The sequence below is a fragment of the Salvelinus alpinus genome, chromosome 1 (genome assembly GCF_045679555.1).
Source record: "Salvelinus alpinus chromosome 1, SLU_Salpinus.1, whole genome shotgun sequence".
In the NCBI taxonomy this organism is placed as follows: Eukaryota; Metazoa; Chordata; class Actinopteri; order Salmoniformes; family Salmonidae; genus Salvelinus; species Salvelinus alpinus.
Genome location: NC_092086.1, coordinates 3,499,950 through 3,524,335, shown reverse-complemented (window position 1 = coordinate 3,524,335; position 24,386 = coordinate 3,499,950). Strand labels below are relative to the sequence as shown.

At 43.0% G+C, this 24,386-nt stretch overlaps 2 protein-coding genes across 6 annotated transcripts in view; both read right to left on the bottom strand.

Annotated features, from left to right (window-relative positions):
- The window catches only part of LOC139569071 (phosphoribosyl pyrophosphate synthase-associated protein 2), a 393,458-nt gene that overhangs the window by 243,902 nt on the left and 125,170 nt on the right, over positions 1-24,386 (bottom strand). The gene's annotated exons all lie outside the window — the stretch shown is intronic.
- The window catches only part of LOC139568932 (caskin-1-like), a 111,307-nt gene that overhangs the window by 15,101 nt on the left and 71,820 nt on the right, over positions 1-24,386 (bottom strand). For 3 of the 5 annotated variants that reach the window (XM_071390945.1, XM_071390942.1, XM_071390943.1), the window contains exon 11: positions 10,855-11,103. The exons of the other annotated variants lie outside the window; for them this stretch is intronic. In XM_071390945.1, coding sequence (XP_071247046.1) covers positions 10,855-11,103 — 249 coding nt within the window. The remainder of the gene's footprint in view (positions 1-10,854; positions 11,104-24,386) is intronic. 5 annotated transcript variants of the gene reach the window in all.

The following is a 24,386-nucleotide window of genomic DNA, read 5'->3' as shown; positions in this document are numbered from 1 at the left end:
GGGTGGTATGGTCAGGTTGAGTGGGTGGTATAGTCAGGTTGAGTGGGTGGTATAGTCAGGTTGAGTGGGTGGTATAGTCAGGTTGAGTGGGTGGTATAGTCAGGTTGAGTGGGTGGTATAGTCAGGTTGAGTGGGTGGTATAGTCAGGTTGACTGGGTGGTATGGTCAGGTTGAGTGGGTGGTAGGGTCAGGTTGAGTGGGTGGTATAGTCAGGTTGAGTGGGTGGTATAGTCAGGTTGAGTGGGTGGTATAGTCAGGTTGAGTGGGTGGTAGGGTCAGGTTGAGTGGGTGGTATAGTCAGGTTGAGTGGGTGGTATAGTCAGGTTGAGTGGGTGGTAGGGTCAGGTTGAGTGGGTGGTATAGTCAGGTTGAGTGGGTGGTATAGTCAGGTTGAGTGGGTGGTATAGTCAGGTTGAGTGGGTGGTATAGTCAGGTTGAGTGGGTGGTATAGTCAGGTTGAGTGGGTGAGTGGGTGGTATAGTCAGGTTGAGTGGGTGGTATAGTCAGGTTGAGTGGGTGGTATGGTCAGGTTGAGTGGGTGGTATGGTCAGAAAAACACTAAAGGTGTCCCCGGACGGGGCCCCGGGACCGAGTTTGGGAAACCGTGCATTAAATTTATGAGATGTATTCTCACTATCTGTGGCCTGAGGTGGATTTCTCCTGTTACTAAAGCCACGACACTACGTCATGCAAGGAGTTTCAATATCTCATCATTACCGTCTGATTACCTGTAGCTAGCAGGTCAAAGGTCACCGTGTTAAATGTTCCATATCCGTCAACCTGCTCCAGTGAGTAAGGAAAGGTGAGGCTATATGCTAAGACTCGGTACACACAGTCTCACCACCCTGTAACCCTTGTTCAACAGCAACACTACACTGTAACCCTTGTTCAACACCCCACTGTAACCCTTGTTCAACAGCAACACAACACTGTAACCCTTGTTCAACAACAACACTACACTGTAACCCTTGTTCAACACCAACACCCCACGGTAACCCTTGTTCAACAGCAACACCCCATTGTAACCCTTGTTCAACAGCACACTGTAACCCTTGTTCAACAGCAACACCCCACTGTAACCCTTGTTCAACAGCAACACCCCACTGTAACCCTTGTTCAACAGCAACACCACACTGTAACCCTTGTTCAACAGCACACTGTAACCCTTGTTCAACAGCAACACCACACTGTAACCCTTGTTCAACAGCAACACTACACTGTAACCCTTGTTCAACACCAACACCCCACGGTAACCCTTGTTCAACAGCAACACCCCACTGTAACCCTTGTTCAACAGCAACACTACACTGTAACCCTTGTTCAACAGCAACACCCCACTGTAACCCTTGTTCAACAGCAACACCACACTGTAACCCTTGTTCAACAGCAACACCACACTGTAACCCTTGTTCAACAGCAACACAACACTGTAACCCTTGTTCAACAGCAACCCCCGACTGTAACCCTTGTTCAACACCCCACTGTAACCCTTGTTCAACAGCAACACTACACTGTAACCCTTGTTCAACAGCAACACCCCACTGTAACCCTTGTTCAACACCACACTGTAACCCTTGTTCAACAGCAACACCACACTGTAACCCTTGTTCAACACCACACTGTAACCCTTGTTCAACAGCAACACCCCACTGTAACCCTTGTTCAACACCACACTGTAACCCTTGTTCAACAGCAACACCCCACTGTAACCCTTGTTCAACACCCCACTGTAACCCTTGTTCAACAACTACACCCCACTGTAACCCTTGTTCAACAGCAACACTACACTGTAACCCTTGTTCAACAGCAACACCCCACTGTAACCCTTGTTCAACACCACACTGTAACCCTTGTTCAACAGCAACACCCCACTGTAACCCTTGTTCAACACCCCACTGTAACCCTTGTTCAACAGCAACACTACACTGTAACCCTTGTTCAACACCAACACCACACTGTAACCCTTGTTCAACAGCAACACCCCACTGTAACCCTTGTTCAACAGCAACACTACACTGTAACCCTTGTTCAACAGCAACACCCCACTGTAACCCTTGTTCAACAGCAACACCCCACTGTAACCCTTGTTCAACAGCAACACCCCACTGTAACCCTTGTTCAACAGCAACACTACACTGTAACCCTTGTTCAACAGCAACACCCCACTGTAACCCTTGTTCAACAGCAACACCACACTATAACCCTTGTTCAACAGCAACACCCCACTGTAACCCTTGTTCAACAGCAACACTACACTGTAACCCTTGTTCAACAGCAACACCACACTGTAACCCTTGTTCAACAGCAACACCCCACTGTAACCCTTGTTCAACAAAAACACTACACTGTAACCCTTGTTCAACAGCAACACCCCACTGTAACCCTTGTTCAACAGCAACACCCCACTGTAACCCTTGTTCAACAACAACACCACACTGTAACCCTTGTTCAACAGCAACACCACACTGTAACCCTTGTTCAACAGCAACACTACACTGTAACCCTTGTTCAACACCAACACCACACTGTAACCCTTGTTCAACAGCAACACAACACTGTAACCCTTGTTCAACAGCAACACAACACTGTAACCCTTGTTCAACAGCAACACCCCACTGTAACCCTTGTTCAACACCAACACCACACTGTAACCCTTGTTCAACAGCAACACTACACTGTAACCCTTGTTCAACAGCAACACCACACTGTAACCCTTGTTCAACAGCAACACCCCACTGTAACCCTTGTTCAACAACTACACCCCACTGTAACCCTTGTTCAACAGCAACACTACACTGTAACCCTTGTTCAACAGCAACACCCCACTGTAACCCTTGTTCAACAACTACACCCCACTGTAACCCTTGTTCAACAGCAACACTACACTGTAACCCTTGTTCAACACCACACCACACTGTAACCCTTGTTCAACACTACACTGTAACCCTTGTTCAACAGCAACACCCCACTGTAACCCTTGTTCAACAGCAACACCCCACTGTAACCCTTGTTCAACAGCAACACCCCACTGTAACCCTTGTTCAACAGCAACACTACACTGTAACCCTTGTTCAACAGCAACACTACACTGTAACCCTTGTTCAACAGCAACACCACACTATAACCCTTGTTCAACACCACACTGTAACCCTTGTTCAACACCAACACCCCACGGTAACCCTTGTTCAACAGCAACACCCCATTGTAACCCTTGTTCAACAGCACACTGTAACCCTTGTTCAACAGCAACACCCCACTGTAACCCTTGTTCAACAGCAACACCCCACTGTAACCCTTGTTCAACAGCAACACCACACTGTAACCCTTGTTCAACAGCACACTGTAACCCTTGTTCAACAGCAACACCACACTGTAACCCTTGTTCAACAGCAACACTACACTGTAACCCTTGTTCAACACCAACACCCCACGGTAACCCTTGTTCAACAGCAACACCCCACTGTAACCCTTGTTCAACAGCAACACTACACTGTAACCCTTGTTCAACAGCAACACCCCACTGTAACCCTTGTTCAACAGCAACACCACACTGTAACCCTTGTTCAACAGCAACACCACACTGTAACCCTTGTTCAACAGCAACACAACACTGTAACCCTTGTTCAACAGCAACCCCCGACTGTAACCCTTGTTCAACACCCCACTGTAACCCTTGTTCAACAGCAACACTACACTGTAACCCTTGTTCAACAGCAACACCCCACTGTAACCCTTGTTCAACACCACACTGTAACCCTTGTTCAACAGCAACACCACACTGTAACCCTTGTTCAACACCACACTGTAACCCTTGTTCAACAGCAACACCCCACTGTAACCCTTGTTCAACACCACACTGTAACCCTTGTTCAACAGCAACACCCCACTGTAACCCTTGTTCAACACCCCACTGTAACCCTTGTTCAACAACTACACCCCACTGTAACCCTTGTTCAACAGCAACACTACACTGTAACCCTTGTTCAACAGCAACACCCCACTGTAACCCTTGTTCAACACCACACTGTAACCCTTGTTCAACAGCAACACCCCACTGTAACCCTTGTTCAACACCCCACTGTAACCCTTGTTCAACAGCAACACTACACTGTAACGCTTGTTCAACACCAACACCACACTGTAACCCTTGTTCAACAGCAACACCCCACTGTAACCCTTGTTCAACAGCAACACTACACTGTAACCCTTGTTCAACAGCAACACCCCACTGTAACCCTTGTTCAACAGCAACACCCCACTGTAACCCTTGTTCAACAGCAACACCCCACTGTAACCCTTGTTCAACAGCAACACTACACTGTAACCCTTGTTCAACAGCAACACCCCACTGTAACCCTTGTTCAACAGCAACACCACACTATAACCCTTGTTCAACAGCAACACCCCACTGTAACCCTTGTTCAACAGCAACACTACACTGTAACCCTTGTTCAACAGCAACACCACACTGTAACCCTTGTTCAACAGCAACACCCCACTGTAACCCTTGTTCAACAAAAACACTACACTGTAACCCTTGTTCAACAGCAACACCCCACTGTAACCCTTGTTCAACAGCAACACCCCACTGTAACCCTTGTTCAACAACAACACCACACTGTAACCCTTGTTCAACAGCAACACCACACTGTAACCCTTGTTCAACAGCAACACTACACTGTAACCCTTGTTCAACACCAACACCACACTGTAACCCTTGTTCAACAGCAACACAACACTGTAACCCTTGTTCAACAGCAACACAACACTGTAACCCTTGTTCAACAGCAACACCCCACTGTAACCCTTGTTCAACACCAACACCAAACTGTAACCCTTGTTCAACAGCAACACTACACTGTAACCCTTGTTCAACAGCAACACCACACTGTAACCCTTGTTCAACAGCAACACCCCACTGTAACCCTTGTTCAACAACTACACCCCACTGTAACCCTTGTTCAACAGCAACACTACACTGTAACCCTTGTTCAACAGCAACACCCCACTGTAACCCTTGTTCAACAACTACACCCCACTGTAACCCTTGTTCAACAGCAACACTACACTGTAACCCTTGTTCAACACCACACCACACTGTAACCCTTGTTCAACACTACACTGTAACCCTTGTTCAACAGCAACACCCCACTGTAACCCTTGTTCAACAGCAACACCCCACTGTAACCCTTGTTCAACAGCAACACCCCACTGTAACCCTTGTTCAACAGCAACACTACACTGTAACCCTTGTTCAACAGCAACACTACACTGTAACCCTTGTTCAACAGCAACACCACACTATAACCCTTGTTCAACACCACACTGTAACCCTTGTTCAACAGCAACACCCCACTGTAACCCTTGTTCAACACCACACTGTAACCCTTGTTCAACAGCAACGCCCCACTGTAACCCTTGTTCAACAGCAACACCCCACTGTAACCCTTGTTCAACAGCAACACCCCACTGTAACCCTTGTTCTACAGCAACACCCCACTGTAACCCTTGTTCAACAGCAACACCCCACTGTAACCCTTGTTCTACAGCAACACCCCACTGTAACCCTTGTTCAACACTACACCACACTGTAACCCTTGTTCAACAGCAACACCCCACTGTAACCCTTGTTCAACAACAACACCCCACTGTAACCCTTGTTCAACAGCAACACTACACTGTAACCCTTGTTCAACACTACACTGTAACCCTTGTTCAACAGCAACACCCCACTGTAACCCTTGTTCAACAACAACACCCCACTGTAACCCTTGTTCAACAACTACACCCCACTGTAACCCTTGTTCAACAGCAACACTACACTGTAACCCTTGTTCAACAGCAACACCCAACTGTAACCCTTGTTCAACACCACACTGTAACCCTTGTTCAACAGCAACACCCCACTGTAACCCTTGTTCAACACCCCACTGTAACCCTTGTTCAACAGCAACACTACACTGTAACCCTTGTTCAACACCAACACCACACTGTAACCCTTGTTCAACAGCAACACCCCACTGTAACCCTTGTTCAACAGCAACACTACACTGTAACCCTTGTTCAACAGCAACACCCCACTGTAACCCTTGTTCAACAGCAACACCCCACTGTAACCCTTGTTCAACAGCAACACCCCACTGTAACCCTTGTTCAACAGCAACACTACACTGTAACCCTTGTTCAACAGCAACACCCCACTGTAACCCTTGTTCAACAGCAACACCACACTATAACCCTTGTTCAACAGCAACACCCCACTGTAACCCTTGTTCAACAGCAACACTACACTGTAACCCTTGTTCAACAGCAACACCACACTGTAACCCTTGTTCAACAGCAACACCCCACTGTAACCCTTGTTCAACAAAAACACTACACTGTAACCCTTGTTCAACAGCAACACCCCACTGTAACCCTTGTTCAACAGCAACACCCCACTGTAACCCTTGTTCAACAGCAACACCACACTGTAACCCTTGTTCAACAGCAACACCACACTGTAACCCTTGTTCAACAGCAACACTACACTGTAACCCTTGTTCAACACCAACACCACACTGTAACCCTTGTTCAACAGCAACACAACACTGTAACCCTTGTTCAACAGCAACACAACACTGTAACCCTTGTTCAACAGCAACACCCCACTGTAACCCTTGTTCAACACCAACACCACACTGTAACCCTTGTTCAACAGCAACACTACACTGTAACCCTTGTTCAACAGTAACACCACACTATAACCCTTGTTCAACAGCAACACCCCACTGTAACCCTTGTTCAACAACTACACCCCACTGTAACCCTTGTTCAACAGCAACACTACACTGTAACCCTTGTTCAACAGCAACACCCCACTGTAACCCTTGTTCAACAACTACACCCCACTGTAACCCTTGTTCAACAGCAACACTACACTGTAACCCTTGTTCAACACCACACCACACTGTAACCCTTGTTCAACACTACACTGTAACCCTTGTTCAACAGCAACACCCCACTGTAACCCTTGTTCAACAGCAACACCCCACTGTAACCCTTGTTCAACAGCAACACCCCACTGTAACCCTTGTTCAACAGCAACACTACACTGTAACCCTTGTTCAACAGCAACACTACACTGTAACCCTTGTTCAACAGCAACACCACACTATAACCCTTGTTCAACACCACACTGTAACCCTTGTTCAACAGCAACGCCCCACTGTAACCCTTGTTCAACAGCAACACCCCACTGTAACCCTTGTTCAACAGCAACACCCCACTGTAACCCTTGTTCTACAGCAACACCCCACTGTAACCCTTGTTCAACAGCAACACCCCACTGTAACCCTTGTTCTACAGCAACACCCCACTGTAACCCTTGTTCAACACTACACCACACTGTAACCCTTGTTCAACAGCAACACCCCACTGTAACCCTTGTTCAACAACAACACCCCACTGTAACCCTTGTTCAACAGCAACACTACACTGTAACCCTTGTTCAACACTACACTGTAACCCTTGTTCAACAGCAACACCCCACTGTAACCCTTGTTCAACAGCAACACCCCACTGTAACCCTTGTTCAACACCACACTGTAACCCTTGTTCAACAGCAACGCCCCACTGTAACCCTTGTTCAACAGCAACACCCCACTGTAACCCTTGTTCAACAGCAACACCCCACTGTAACCCTTGTTCTACAGCAACACCCCACTGTAACCCTTGTTCAACAGCAACACCCCACTGTAACCCTTGTTCAACAGCAACACTACACTGTAACCCTTGTTCAACAGCAACACCCCACTGTAACCCTTGTTCAACAGCAACACCACACTATAACCCTTGTTCAACAGCAACACCCCACTGTAACCCTTGTTCAACAGCAACACTACACTGTAACCCTTGTTCAACAGCAACACCACACTGTAACCCTTGTTCAACAGCAACACCCCACTGTAACCCTTGTTCAACAAAAACACTACACTGTAACCCTTGTTCAACAGCAACACCCCACTGTAACCCTTGTTCAACAGCAACACCCCACTGTAACCCTTGTTCAACAGCAACACCACACTGTAACCCTTGTTCAACAGCAACACCACACTGTAACCCTTGTTCAACAGCAACACTACACTGTAACCCTTGTTCAACACCAACACCACACTGTAACCCTTGTTCAACAGCAACACAACACTGTAACCCTTGTTCAACAGCAACACAACACTGTAACCCTTGTTCAACAGCAACACCCCACTGTAACCCTTGTTCAACACCAACACCACACTGTAACCCTTGTTCAACAGCAACACTACACTGTAACCCTTGTTCAACAGTAACACCACACTATAACCCTTGTTCAACAGCAACACCCCACTGTAACCCTTGTTCAACAACTACACCCCACTGTAACCCTTGTTCAACAGCAACACTACACTGTAACCCTTGTTCAACAGCAACACCCCACTGTAACCCTTGTTCAACAACTACACCCCACTGTAACCCTTGTTCAACAGCAACACTACACTGTAACCCTTGTTCAACACCACACCACACTGTAACCCTTGTTCAACACTACACTGTAACCCTTGTTCAACAGCAACACCCCACTGTAACCCTTGTTCAACAGCAACACCCCACTGTAACCCTTGTTCAACAGCAACACCCCACTGTAACCCTTGTTCAACAGCAACACTACACTGTAACCCTTGTTCAACAGCAACACTACACTGTAACCCTTGTTCAACAGCAACACCACACTATAACCCTTGTTCAACACCACACTGTAACCCTTGTTCAACAGCAACGCCCCACTGTAACCCTTGTTCAACAGCAACACCCCACTGTAACCCTTGTTCAACAGCAACACCCCACTGTAACCCTTGTTCTACAGCAACACCCCACTGTAACCCTTGTTCAACAGCAACACCCCACTGTAACCCTTGTTCTACAGCAACACCCCACTGTAACCCTTGTTCAACACTACACCACACTGTAACCCTTGTTCAACAGCAACACCCCACTGTAACCCTTGTTCAACAACAACACCCCACTGTAACCCTTGTTCAACAGCAACACTACACTGTAACCCTTGTTCAACACTACACTGTAACCCTTGTTCAACAGCAACACCCCACTGTAACCCTTGTTCAACAGCAACACCCCACTGTAACCCTTGTTCAACACCACACTGTAACCCTTGTTCAACAGCAACGCCCCACTGTAACCCTTGTTCAACAGCAACACCCCACTGTAACCCTTGTTCAACAGCAACACCCCACTGTAACCCTTGTTCTACAGCAACACCCCACTGTAACCCTTGTTCAACAGCAACACCCCACTGTAACCCTTGTTCTACAGCAACACCCCACTGTAACCCTTGTTCAACACTACACCACACTGTAACCCTTGTTCAACAGCAACACCCCACTCTAACCCTTGTTCAACAACAACACCCCACTGTAACCCTTGTTCAACAGCAACACTACACTGTAACCCTTGTTCAACAGCAACACCCCACTGTAACCCTTGTTCAACAGCAACACCACACTGTAACCCTTGTTCAACAGCAACACCCCACTGTAACCCTTGTTCTAAATGGATGGGGTGACAACAGAAAAAACAACTATAAACTGTAACAGATTTACATAAACCACAACTTTAAACTGTAACAGATTTACATAAACCACCATTTAAACTGTAACAGATTTACATAAACCACAACTATAAACTGTAACAGATTTACATAAACCACAACTATAAACTGTAACAGATTTACCTAAACCACAACTTTAAACTGTAACAGATTTACATAAACCACCATTTAAACTGTAACAGATTTACATAAACCACAACTATAAACTGTAACAGATTTACATAAACCACAACTATAAACTGTAACAGATTTACCTAAACCACAACTTTAAACTGTAACAGATTTACATAAACCACAACTTTAAACTGTAACAGATTTACATAAACCACAACTTTAAACTGTAACAGATTTACATAAACCACCATTTAAACTGTAACAGATTTACATAAACCACAACTATAATCTGTAACAGATTTACATAAACCACAACTATAAACTGTAACAGATTTACATAAACCACAACTATAAACTGTAACAGATTTACCTAAACCACAACTTTAAACTGTAACAGATTTACATAAACCACAACTTTAAACTGTAACAGGTTTACATAAACCACAACTTTAAACTGTAACAGATTTACATAAACCACAATTTAAACTGTAACATATTTACATAAACCACAACTTTAAACTGTAACAGATTTACATAAACCACCATTTAAACTGTAACAGATTTACATAAACCACAACTATAATCTGTAACAGATTTACATAAACCACAACTATAAACTGTAACAGATTTACATAAACCACAACTATAAACTGTAACAGATTTACCTAAACCACAACTTTAAACTGTAACAGATTTACATAAACCACAACTTTAAACTGTAACAGGTTTACATAAACCACAACTTTAAACTGTAACAGATTTACATAAACCACAACTATAAACTGTAACAGATTTACATAAACCACAACTTTAAACTGTAACAGATTTACATAAACCACAACTTTAAACTGTAACAGATTTACATAAACCACAACTTTTACCTGTAACAGATTTACATAAACCACAAATTTAAACCAGCAAGTAAACCACTGTTTACCGAAAACCTCAAGGGATGATCAGATAGAGCTCTCAGAGAGGTGAGAGTGGGTGAGCCAATCAGATATCAGATCATAGTTATATAATCATCACCCCTTAAAGCTTTGGGAATAATAATAATAATATAAAATAATATAATAATGTATGAGGGGGGCGTGTACCTGGGGGGGTGGTGGGTGTGTCCCCCGGGGTCGTCACGGGCGACCTGTTATAGCCAAAGGAAGTGAATAGTGGAAGCAGTGGCTGATGGATATGTGGAGGAGGAGGAGGCGGAGGAGGCAGGATATGGAACTGATGGAACGTGGTTTCGTTGCCGTTGACGACCGCTGAGTTGGCGGGGGCGACCGTCGGCGTGGGAACGAGCTGTATCTTTTGAAACTGTTGGGTGTTAATGACTGTGCTCGGCAAACCTAGATACGATCACCGTGACGATGACACGACAACAAACAAACAAAAACAAACAAAAACAAAATACATGTAAGAGAAATAAAATGTAATTAAACCAATAAAAAACCTTAAATCACAAATCAATCGACTAGGTAACATGTTAGAGAGATGAACACAGAGAGAGATGGAGGAAGGAGACGGACGGAAGGAGGATAGAGATTACTGTGACTAGGATGGAGAGAGGAGAGGAATGGAGGGAGGAGAGGGGAGGGAGGAGAGAGATGGAGGGAGGAGAAGGATGGAGGGAGGAGAGGAATGGAGGGAGGAGAGGGGAGGGAGGAGAGGGGAGGGAGGAGAAGGATGGAGGGAGGAGAGGAATGGAGGGAGGAGAGGGGAGGGAGGAGAGAGATGGAGGGAGGAGAAGGATGGAGGGAGGAGAGGAATGGAGGGAGGAGAGGGGAGGGAGGAGAGGGGAGGGAGGAGATGAATGGAGGGAGGAGAGGGGAGGGAGGAGAGGAATAGAGAGACGAGAGGGGAGGGAGGAGAGGCATGAGAGGACAGCAAGTAACTGTGTTCTCCCTCTGAACACAGCTGCCTTACGTACACTATGTACCCTGGGGAAGTGTGTGTGTGTGTGTGTGTGTGTGTGTCTGAATGTGTGCGTGCGTGTGTGTGTGTGTGTGTGTGTGTGTGTGTGTGTGTTCTGAGCATTTGGTATGACTCACTTTATGCTTTGGGAAGACCGATAATTCAATTATCAGTGAAACACACACACACACACACACACACACACACACACACACACACACACACACACACACACACACACACACACACACACACACACACACACACACACACACACACACACACACACACACACACACGCACACACACTGGGCTTGGCTGTTGTTTCTGGAGCAGCTGATGGTCGTGACAGAGGGTGGGTCAGCTGTAAGGTAGTTGTACTGTATCGTGACAGAGGGTCAGCTGTAAGGTAGTTTTATGGTATCGTGACAGAGGGTCAGCTGTAAGGTAGTTGTATGGTATCGTGACAGAGGGTCAGCTGTAAGGTAGTTTTACGGTATCGTGACAGAGGGTCAGCTGTAAGGTAGTTGTATGGTATCGTAACAGAGGGTCAGCTGTAAGGTAGCTGTATGGTATCGTGACAGAGGGTCAGCTGTAAGGTAGTTGTACGGTATCATGACAGAGGGTCAGCTGTAAGGTAGTTGTACGGTATCGTGACAGAGGGTCAGCTGTAAGGTAGTTTTATGGTATCGTGACAGAGGGTCAGCTGTAAGGTAGTTGTACGGTATCGTGACAGAGGGTCAGCTGTGAGGTAGCTGTACGGTATCATGACAGAGGGTTAGCTGTAAGGTAGTTGTACGGTATCGTGACAGAGGGTCAGCTGTAAGGTAGTTGTACGGTATTGTGACAGAGGGTCAGCTGTAAGGTAGTTGTACGGTATCGTGACAGAGGGTCAGCTGTAAGGTAGTTGTACGGTATCGTGACAGAGGGTCAGCTGTAAGGTAGTTGTACGGTATTGTGACAGAGGATCAGCTGTAAGGTAGTTGTACGGTATCGTGACAGAGGGTCAGCTGTGTTAATATCAGCAGTAGAGCAACAACAGGAAGGAGAAGAGTTAGAAGCTGAGCTGGTAGAGAGAAGAAGAATATAGAGAAAGGGTGATGGGAAAAACAGCCAATGTGATACAAAACAGACAAACATGAAAAAAAACAGACAGACAGACAGACTGGTGTAGATATGACACCACTAGATATAGATATGACACCACTAGGTATAGATATGACACCACTAGATATAGATATGACACCACTAGGTATAGATATGACACCACTAGGTATAGATATGACACTACTAGATATAGATATGAAACCACTAGATATAGATATGACACCACTAGGTATAGATATGGACACCACTAGGTATAGATATGACACCACTAGGTATAGATATGACACCACTAGGTATAGATATGACACCACTAGATATGACACCACTAGGTATAGATATGGACACCACTAGATATAGATATGACACCACTAGGTATAGATATGACACCACTAGATATGACACCACTAGGTATAGATATGGACACCACTAGGTATAGATATGACACCACTAGATATGACACCACTAGGTATAGATATGGACACCACTAGATATAGATATGACACCACTAGGTATAGATATGACACCACTAGGTATAGATATGACACCACTAGGTAAATATATGACACCACTAGGTATAGATATGACACCACTAGATATAGATATGACACCACTAGATATAGATATGACACCACTAGATATAGATATGACACCACTAGGTATAGATATGACACAACTAGGTATAGATATGACACCACTAGGTATAGATATGACACCACTAGATATAGATATGACACCACTAGATATAGATATGACACCACTAGATATAGATATGACACCACTAGATATAGATATGACACCACTAGGTATAGATATGACACCACTAGGTATAGATATGACACCACTAGATATAGATATGACACCACTAGATATAGATATGACACCACTAGATATGACACCACTAGATATAGATATGACACCACTAGGTAGGGATATGACACCACTAGGTATAGATATGACACCACTAGGTATAGATATGACACCACTAGGTATAGATATGACACCACTAGATTTAGATATGACACCACTAGGTATAGATATGACACCACTAGGTATAGATATGACACCACTAGGTGTAGATATGACACCACTAGGTGTAGATATGACACCACTAGATATAGATATGACACCACTAGATATAGATATGACACCACTAGATATAGATATGACACCCATAGGTTAAGACATGACACCACTAGGTATGACACCACTAGAAATAGATATGACACAACTAGAAATAGATATGACACCACTAGATATAGATATGACACCACTAGATATAGATATGACACCACTAGGAATAGATATGACACCACTAGGTATAGATATGACACCACTAGGTATAGATATGACACCACTAAGTATAGATATGACACCACTAGGTATAGATATGACACCACTAGGTATAGATATGACACCACTAGGTATAGATATGACACCACTAGGTATAGATATGACACCACTAGGTATAGATATGACACCACTAGGTATGACACCACTAGAAATAGATATGACACAACTAGAAATAGATATGACACCACTAGATATAGATATGACACCACTAGGAATAGATATGACACCACTAGGTATAGATATGACACCACTAGGTATAGATATGACACCACTAGGTATAGATATGACACCACTATGTATAGATATGACACCACTAGGTATAGATATGACACCACTAGGTATAGATATGACACCACTAGGTATAGATATGACACCACTAGGTATAGATATGACACCACTAGGTATAGATATGACACCACTAGGTATAGATATGACACCACTAGATATGACACCACTAGGTATAGATATGGACACCACTAGATATAGATATGACACCACTAGGTATAGATATGACACCACTAGATATGACACCACTAGGTATAGATATGGACACCACTAGGTATAGATATGACACCACTAGATATGACACCACTAGGTATAGATATGGACACCACTAGATATAGATATGACACCACTAGGTATAGATATGACACCACTAGGTATAGATATGACACCACTAGGTATATATATGACACCACTAGGTATAGATATGACACCACTAGATATAGATATGACACCACTAGATATAGATATGACACCACTAGATATAGATATGACACCACTAGGTATAGATATGACACAACTAGGTATAGATATGACACCACTAGGTATAGATATGACACCACTAGATATAGATATGACACCACTAGATATAGATATGACACCACTAGATATAGATATGACACCACTAGATATAGATATGACACCACTAGGTATAGATATGACACCACTAGGTATAGATATGACACCACTAGATATAGATATGACACCACTAGATATAGATATGACACCACTAGATATGACACCACTAGATATAGATATGACACCACTAGGTAGGGATATGACACCACTAGGTATAGATATGACACCACTAGGTATAGATATGACACCACTAGGTATAGATATGACACCACTAGATTTAGATATGACACCACTAGGTATAGATATGACACCACTAGGTATAGATATGACACCACTAGGTGTAGATATGACACCACTAGGTGTAGATATGACACCACTAGATATAGATATGACACCACTAGATATAGATATGACACCACTAGATATAGATATGACACCCATAGGTTAAGACATGACACCACTAGGTATGACACCACTAGAAATAGATATGACACAACTAGAAATAGATATGACACCACTAGATATAGATATGACACCACTAGATATAGATATGACACCACTAGGAATAGATATGACACCACTAGGTATAGATATGACACCACTAGGTATAGATATGACACCACTAAGTATAGATATGACACCACTAGGTATAGATATGACACCACTAGGTATAGATATGACACCACTAGGTATAGATATGACACCACTAGGTATAGATATGACACCACTAGGTATAGATATGACACCACTAGGTATGACACCACTAGAAATAGATATGACACAACTAGAAATAGATATGACACCACTAGATATAGATATGACACCACTAGGAATAGTTATGACACCACTAGGTATAGATATGACACCACTAGGTATAGATATGACACCACTAGGTATAGATATGACACCACTATGTATAGATATGACACCACTAGGTATAGATATGACACCACTAGGTATAGATATGACACCACTAGGTATAGATATGACACCACTAGGTATAGATATGACACCACTAGGTATAGATATGACACCACTAGATATAGATATGACACCACTAGATATAGATATGACACCACTAGATATAGATATGACACCACTAGATATAGATATGACACCACTAGGTATAGATATGACACCACTAGGTATAGATATGACACCACTAGATATAGATATGACACCACTAGATATAGATATGACACCACTAGATATGACACCACTAGATATAGATATGACACCACTAGGTAGGGATATGACACCACTAGGTATAGATATGACACCACTAGGTATAGATATGACACCACTAGGTATAGATATGACACCACTAGATATAGATATGACACCACTAGGTATAGATATGACACCACTAGGTATAGATATGACACCACTAGGTGTAGATATGACACCACTAGGTGTAGATATGACACCACTAGATATAGATATGACACCACTAGATATAGATATGACACCACTAGATATAGATATGACACCCATAGGTTAAGATATGACACCACTAGGTATGACACCACTAGAAATAGATATGACACAACTAGAAATAGATATGACACCACTAGATATAGATATGACACCACTAGATATAGATATGACACCACTAGGAATAGATATGACACCACTAGGTATAGATATGACACCACTAGGTATAGATATGACACCACTAAGTATAGATATGACACCACTAGGTATAGATATGACACCACTAGGTATAGATATGACACCACTAGGTATAGATATGACACCACTAGGTATAGATATGACACCACTAGGTATGACACCACTAGAAATAGATATGACACAACTAGAAATAGATATGACACCACTAGATATAGATATGACACCACTAGGAATAGATATGACACCACTAGGTATAGATATGACACCACTAGGTATAGATATGACACCACTAGGTATAGATATGACACCACTATGTATAGATATGACACCACTAGGTATAGATATGACACCACTAGGTATAGATATGACACCACTAGGTATAGATATGACACCACTAGGTATAGATATGACACCACTAGATATAGATATGACACCACTAGATATAGATATGACACCACTAGATATAGATATGACACCACTAGGTATAGATATGACACCACTAGGTATAGATATGACACCACTAGGTATAGATATGACACCACTAGATATGACACCACTAGGTATAGATATGACACCACTAGGTATAGATATGACACCACTAGATATAGATATGACACCACTAGATATGACACCACTAGGTATAGATATGACACCACTAGATATAGATATGACACCACTAGGTATAGATATGACACCACTAGATATGACACCACTAGATATAGATATGATACCACTAGATATAGATATGACACCACTAGGTATAGATATGACACCACTATATATAGATATGACACCACTAGGTATAGATATGACACCACTAGATATAGATATGACACCACTAGGTATAGATATGACACCACTAGATATAGATATGACACCACTAGGTATAGATATGACACCACTAGATATAGATATGACACCACTAGGTATAGATATGACACCACTAGAAATAGATATGACACCACTAGGTAAAGATATGACACCACTAGGTATAGATATGACACCACTAGGTATAGATATGACACCACTAGGTATAGATATGACACCACTAGATATAGATATGACACCACTAGGTATATATATGACACCACTAGGTATAGATATGACACCACTAGATATAGATATGACACCACTAGGTATGACACCACTAGATGTATATATGACACCACTAGATATAGATATGACACCACTAGGTATAGATATGACACCACTAGGTGTAGATATGACAACACTAGATATAGATATGACACCACTAGATATAGATATGATACCACTAGGTATAGATATGACACCACTAGATATAGATATGACACCACTAGGTATGACACCACTAGGTATAGATATGACACCACTAGATATAGATATGACACCACTAGATATAGATATGACACCACTAAATATAGATATGACACCACTAGATATAGATATGACACCACCACTAGATATAGATATGACACCACTAGATATAGATATGACACCACTAGATATAGATATGACACCACTAGATATAGATATGACACCACTAGGTATAGATATGACACCACTAGATATAGATATGACACCACTAGATATAGATATGACACCACTAGATATAGATATGACACCACTAGATATAGATATGACACCACTAGATATAGATATGACACCACTAGGTATAGATATGACACCACTAGGTATAGATATGACACCACTAGGTATAGATATGACACCACTAGGTATAGATATGATACCACTAGGTATAGATATGACACCACTAGATATAGATATGACACCACTAGATATAGATATGACACCACTAGGTATAGATATGACACCACTAGGTATAGATATGACACCACTAGATATAGATATGACACCACTAGATATAGATATGACACCACTAGATATAGATATGAAACCACTAGATATAGATATGACACCACTAGGTATAGATATGGACACCACTAGGTATAGATATGACACCACTAGGTATAGATATGACACCACTAGGTATAGATATGACACCACTAGATATGACACCACTAGGTATAGATATGGACACCACTAGATATAGATATGACACCACTAGGTATAGATATGACACCACTAGATATAGATATGACACCACTAGATATAGATATGACACCACTAGATATAGATATGACACCACTAGATATAGATATGACACCACTAGATATGACACCACTAGATATAGATATGACACCACTAGGTAGGGATATGACACCACTAGGTATAGATATGACACCACTAGGTATAGATATGACACCACTAGGTATAGATATGACACCACTAGATATAGATATGACACCACTAGGTATAGATATGACACCACTAGGTATAGATATGACACCACTAGGTGTAGATATGACACCACTAGGTATAGTTATGACACCACTAGATATAGATATGACACCACTAGATATAGATATGTCACCACTAGGTATAGATATGACACCACTAGGTATAGATATGACACCACTAGATATAGATATGACACCACTAGATATAGATATGACACCACTAGGTGTAGATATGACACCACTAGATATAGATATGACACCACTAGATATAGATATGACACCACTAGATATAGATATGACACCCATAGGTAAAGATATGACACCACTAGGTATGACACCACTAGAAATAGATATGACACAACTAGAAATAGATATGACACCACTAGATATAGATATGACACCACTAGGAATAGATATGACACCACTAGGTATAGATATGACACCACTAGGTATAGATATGACACCACTAGGTATAGATATGACACCACTAGGTGTAGATATGACACCACTAGGTATAGTTATGACACCACTAGATATAGATATGACACCACTAGATATAGATATGTCACCACTAGGTATAGATATGACACCACTAGGTATAGATATGACACCACTAGATATAGATATGACACCACTAGATATAGATATGACACCACTAGGTGTAGATATGACACCACTAGATATAGATATGACACCACTAGGTATAGATATGACACCACTAGATATAGATATGACACCACTAGATATAGATATGACACCACTAGGTATAGATATGACACCACTAGATATAGATATGACACCACTAGGTATAGATATGACACCACTAGATATAGATATGACACCACTAGATATAGATATGACACCAATAGGTATAGATATGACACCACTAGATATAGATATGACACCACTAGATATAGATATGACACCACTAGGTATAGATATGACACCACTAGATATAGATATGACACCACTAGATATAGATATGACACCACTAGGTATAGATATGACACCACTAGATATAGATATGACACCACTAGGTATAGATATGACACCACTAGATATAGATATGACACCACTAGATATAGATATGACACCAATAGGTATAGATATGACACCACTAGATATAGATATGACACCACTAGGTATAGATATGACACCACTAGATATAGATATGAAACCACTAGATATGACACCACTAGGTATAGATATGACACCACTAGGTATAGATATGACACCACTAGATATGACACCACTAGATATAGATATGACACCACTAGATATAGATATGACACCACTAGATATAGATATGACACCACTAGATATAGATATGACACCACTAGATATAGATATGACACCGCTGCAGCTGTATTAGACTCAGTCACCCTCCCTGTATTGACCTCAGTAGAGGCTGGTAGATAGATAGAGCTGTATTAGACTCAGTCACCCTCCCTGTATTGACCTCAGTAGAGGCTGGTAGATAGATAGAGCTGTATTAGACTCAGTCACCCTCCCTGTATTGATCTCAGTAGAGGCTGGTAGATAGATAGAGCTGTATTAGACTCAGTCACCCTCCCTGTATTGATCTCAGTAGAGGCTGGTAGATAGATAGAGCTGTATTAGACTCAGTCACCCTCCCTGTATTGATCTCAGTAGAGGCTGGTAGATAGATAGAGCTGTATTAGACTCAGTCACCCTCCCTGTATTGATCTCAGTAGAGGCTGGTAGATAGATAGAGCTGTATTAGACTCAGTCACCCTCCCTGTATTGACCTCAGTAGAGGCTGGTAGATAGATAGAGCTGTATTAGACTCAGTCACCCTCCCTGTATTGATCTCAGTAGAGGCTGGTAGATAGATAGAGCTGTATTAGACTCAGTCACCCTCCCTGTATTGATCTCAGTAGAGGCTGGTAGATAGATAGAGCTGTATTAGACTCAGTCACCCTCCCTGTATTGACCTCAGTAGAGGCTGGTAGATAGATAGAGCTGTATTAGACTCAGTCACCCTCCCTGTATTGACCTCAGTAGAGGCTGGTAGATAGATAGAGCTGTATTAGACTCAGTCACCCTCCCTGTATTGATCTCAGTAGAGGCTGGTAGATAGATAGAGCTGTATTAGACTCAGTCACCCTCCCTGTATTGACCTCAGTAGAGGCTGGTAGATAGATAGAGCTGTATTAGACTCAGTCACCCTCCCTGTATTGAACTACGTAGAGGCTGGTAGATAGATAGAGCTGTATTAGACTCAGTCACCCTCCCTGTATTGATCTCAGTAGAGGCTGGTAGATAGATAGAGCTGTATTAGACTCAGTCACCCTCCCTGTATTGACCTCAGTAGAGGCTGGTAGATAGATAGAGCTGTATTAGACTCAGTCACCCTCCCTGTATTGATCTCAGTAGAGGCTGGTAGATAGATAGAGCTGTATTAGACTCAGTCACCCTCCCTGTATTGACCTCAGTAGAGGCTGGTAGATAGATAGAGCTGTATTAGACTCAGTCACCCTCCCTGTATTGAACTACGTAGAGGCTGGTAGATAGATAGAGCTGTATTAGACTCAGTCACCCTCCCTGTATTGAACTATGTAGAGGCTGGTAGATAGATAGAGCTGTATTAGACTCAGTCACCCTCCCTGTATTGATCTCAGTAGAGGCTGGTAGATAGATAGAGCTGTATTAGACTCAGTCACCCTCCCTGTATTGACCTCAGTAGAGGCTGGTAGATAGATAGAGCTGTATTAGACTCAGTCACCCTCCCTGTATTGAACTACGTAGAGGCTGGTAGATAGATAGAGCTGTATTAGACTCAGTCACCCTCCCTGTATTGACCTCAGTAGAGGCTGGTAGATAGATAGAGCTGTATTAGACTCAGTCACCCTCCCTGTATTGATCTCAGTAGAGGCTGGTAGATAGATAGAGCTGTATTAGACTCAGTCACCCTCCCTGTATTGATCTCAGTAGAGGCTGGTAGATAGATAGAGCTGTATTAGACTCAGTCACCCTCCCTGTATTGAACTACGTAGAGGCTGGTAGATATATAGAGCTGTATTAGACTCAGTCACCCTCCCTGTATTGAACTACGTAGAGGCTGGTAGATAGATAGAGCTGTATTAGACTCAGTCACCCTCCCTGTATTGATCTCATTAGAGGCTGGTAGATAGATAGAGCTGTATTAGACTCAGTCACCCTCCCTGTATTGAACTACGTAGAGGCTGGTAGATAGATAGAGCTGTATTAGACTCAGTCACCCTCCCTGTATTGATCTCAGTAGAGGCTGGTAGATAGATAGAGCTGTATTAGACTCAGTCACCCTCCCTGTATTGACCTACGTAGAGGCTGGTAGATAGATAGAGCTGTATTAGACTCAGTCACCCTCCCTGTATTGATCTCAGTAGAGGCTGGTAGATAGATAGAGCTGTATTAGACTCAGTCACCCTCCCTGTATTGACCTACGTAGAGGCTGGTAGATAGATAGAGCTGTATTAGACTCAGTCACCCTCCCTGTATTGACCTACGTAGAGGCTGGTAGATAGATAGAGCTGTATTAGACTCAGTCACCCTCCCTGTATTGACCTCAGTAGAGGCTGGTAGATAGATAGAGCTGTATTAGACTCAGTCACCCTCCCTGTATTGACCTCAGTAGAGGCTGGTAGATAGATAGAGCTGTATTAGACTCAGTCACCCTCCCTGTATTGAACTACGTAGAGGCTGGTAGATTGATAGAGCTGTATTAGACTCAGTCACCCTCCCTGTATTGATCTCAGTAGAGGCTGGTAGATAGATAGAGCTGTATTAGACTCAGTCACCCTCCCTGTATTAGACTCAGTCACCCTCCCTGTATTAGACTCAGTCACCCTCCCTGTATTGAACTACATAGAGGCTGGTAGATAGATAGAGCTGTATTAGACTCAGTCACCCTCCCTGTATTGACCTCAGTAGAGGCTGGTAGATAGATAGAGCTGTATTAGACTCAGTCACCCTCCCTGTATTGATCTCAGTAGAGGCTGGTAGATAGATAGAGCTGTATTAGACTCAGTCACCCTCCCTGTATTGACCTCAGTAGAGGCTGGTAGATATATAGAGCTGTATTAGACTCAGTCACCCTCCCTGTATTGAACTACGTAGAGGCTGGTAGATAGATAGAGCTGTATTAGACACAGTCACCCTCCCTGTATTGATCTCAGTAGAGGCTGGTAGATAGATAGAGCTGTATTAGACTCAATCACCCTCCCTGTATTGATCTCAGTAGAGGCTGGTAGATAGATAGAGCTGTATTAGACTCAGTCACCCTCCCTGTATTGAACTACGTAGAGGCTGGTAGATAGATAGAGCTGTATTAGACTCAGTCACCCTCCCTGTATTGATCTCAGTAGAGGCTGGTAGATAGATAGAGCTGTATTAGACTCAGTCACCCTCCCTGTATTGATCTCAGTAGAGGCTGGTAGATAGATAGAGCTGTATTAGACTCAGTCACCCTCCCTGTATTGATCTCAGTAGAGGCTGGTAGATAGATAGAGCTGTATTAGACTCAGTCACCCTCCCTGTATTGATCTCAGTAGAGGCTGGTAGATAGATAGAGCTGTATTAGACTCAGTCACCCTCCCTGTATTGAACTCAGTAGAGGCTGGTAGATAGATAGAGGTGTATTAGACTCAGTCACCCTCCCTGTATTGACCTCAGTAGAGGCTGGTAGATAGATAGAGCTGTATTAGACTCAGTCACCCTCCCTGTATTGATCTCAGTAGAGGCTGGTAGATAGATAGAGCTGTATTAGACTCAGTCACCCTCCCTGTATTGATCTCAGTAGAGGCTGGTAGATAGATAGAGCTGTATTAGACTCAGTCACCCTCCCTGTATTGACCTCAGTAGAGGCTGGTAGATAGATAGAGCTGTATTAGACTCAGTCACCCTCCCTGTATTGACCTCAGTAGAGGCTGGTAGATAGATAGAGCTGTATTAGACTCAGTCACCCTCCCTGTATTGAACTACGTAGAGGCTGGTAGATAGATAGAGCTGTATTAGACTCAGTCACCCTCCCTGTATTGACCTCAGTAGAGGCTGGTAGATAGATAGAGCTGTATTAGACTCAGTCACCCTCCCTGTATTGACCTCAGTAGAGGCTGGTAGATAGATAGAGCTGTATTAGACTCAGTCACCCTCCCTGTATTGATCTCAGTAGAGGCTGGTAGATAGATAGAGCTGTATTAGACTCAGTCACCCTCCCTGTATTGACCTCAGTAGAGGCTGGTAGATAGATAGAGCTGTATTAGACTCAGTCACCCTCCCTGTATTGATCTCAGTAGAGGCTGGTAGATAGATAGAGCTGTATTAGACTCAGTCACCCTCCCTGTATTGACCTCAGTAGAGGCTGGTAGATAGATAGAGCTGTATTAGACTCAGTCACCCTCCCTGTATTGACCTCAGTAGAGGCTGGTAGATAGATAGAGCTGTATTAGACTCAGTCACCCTCCCTG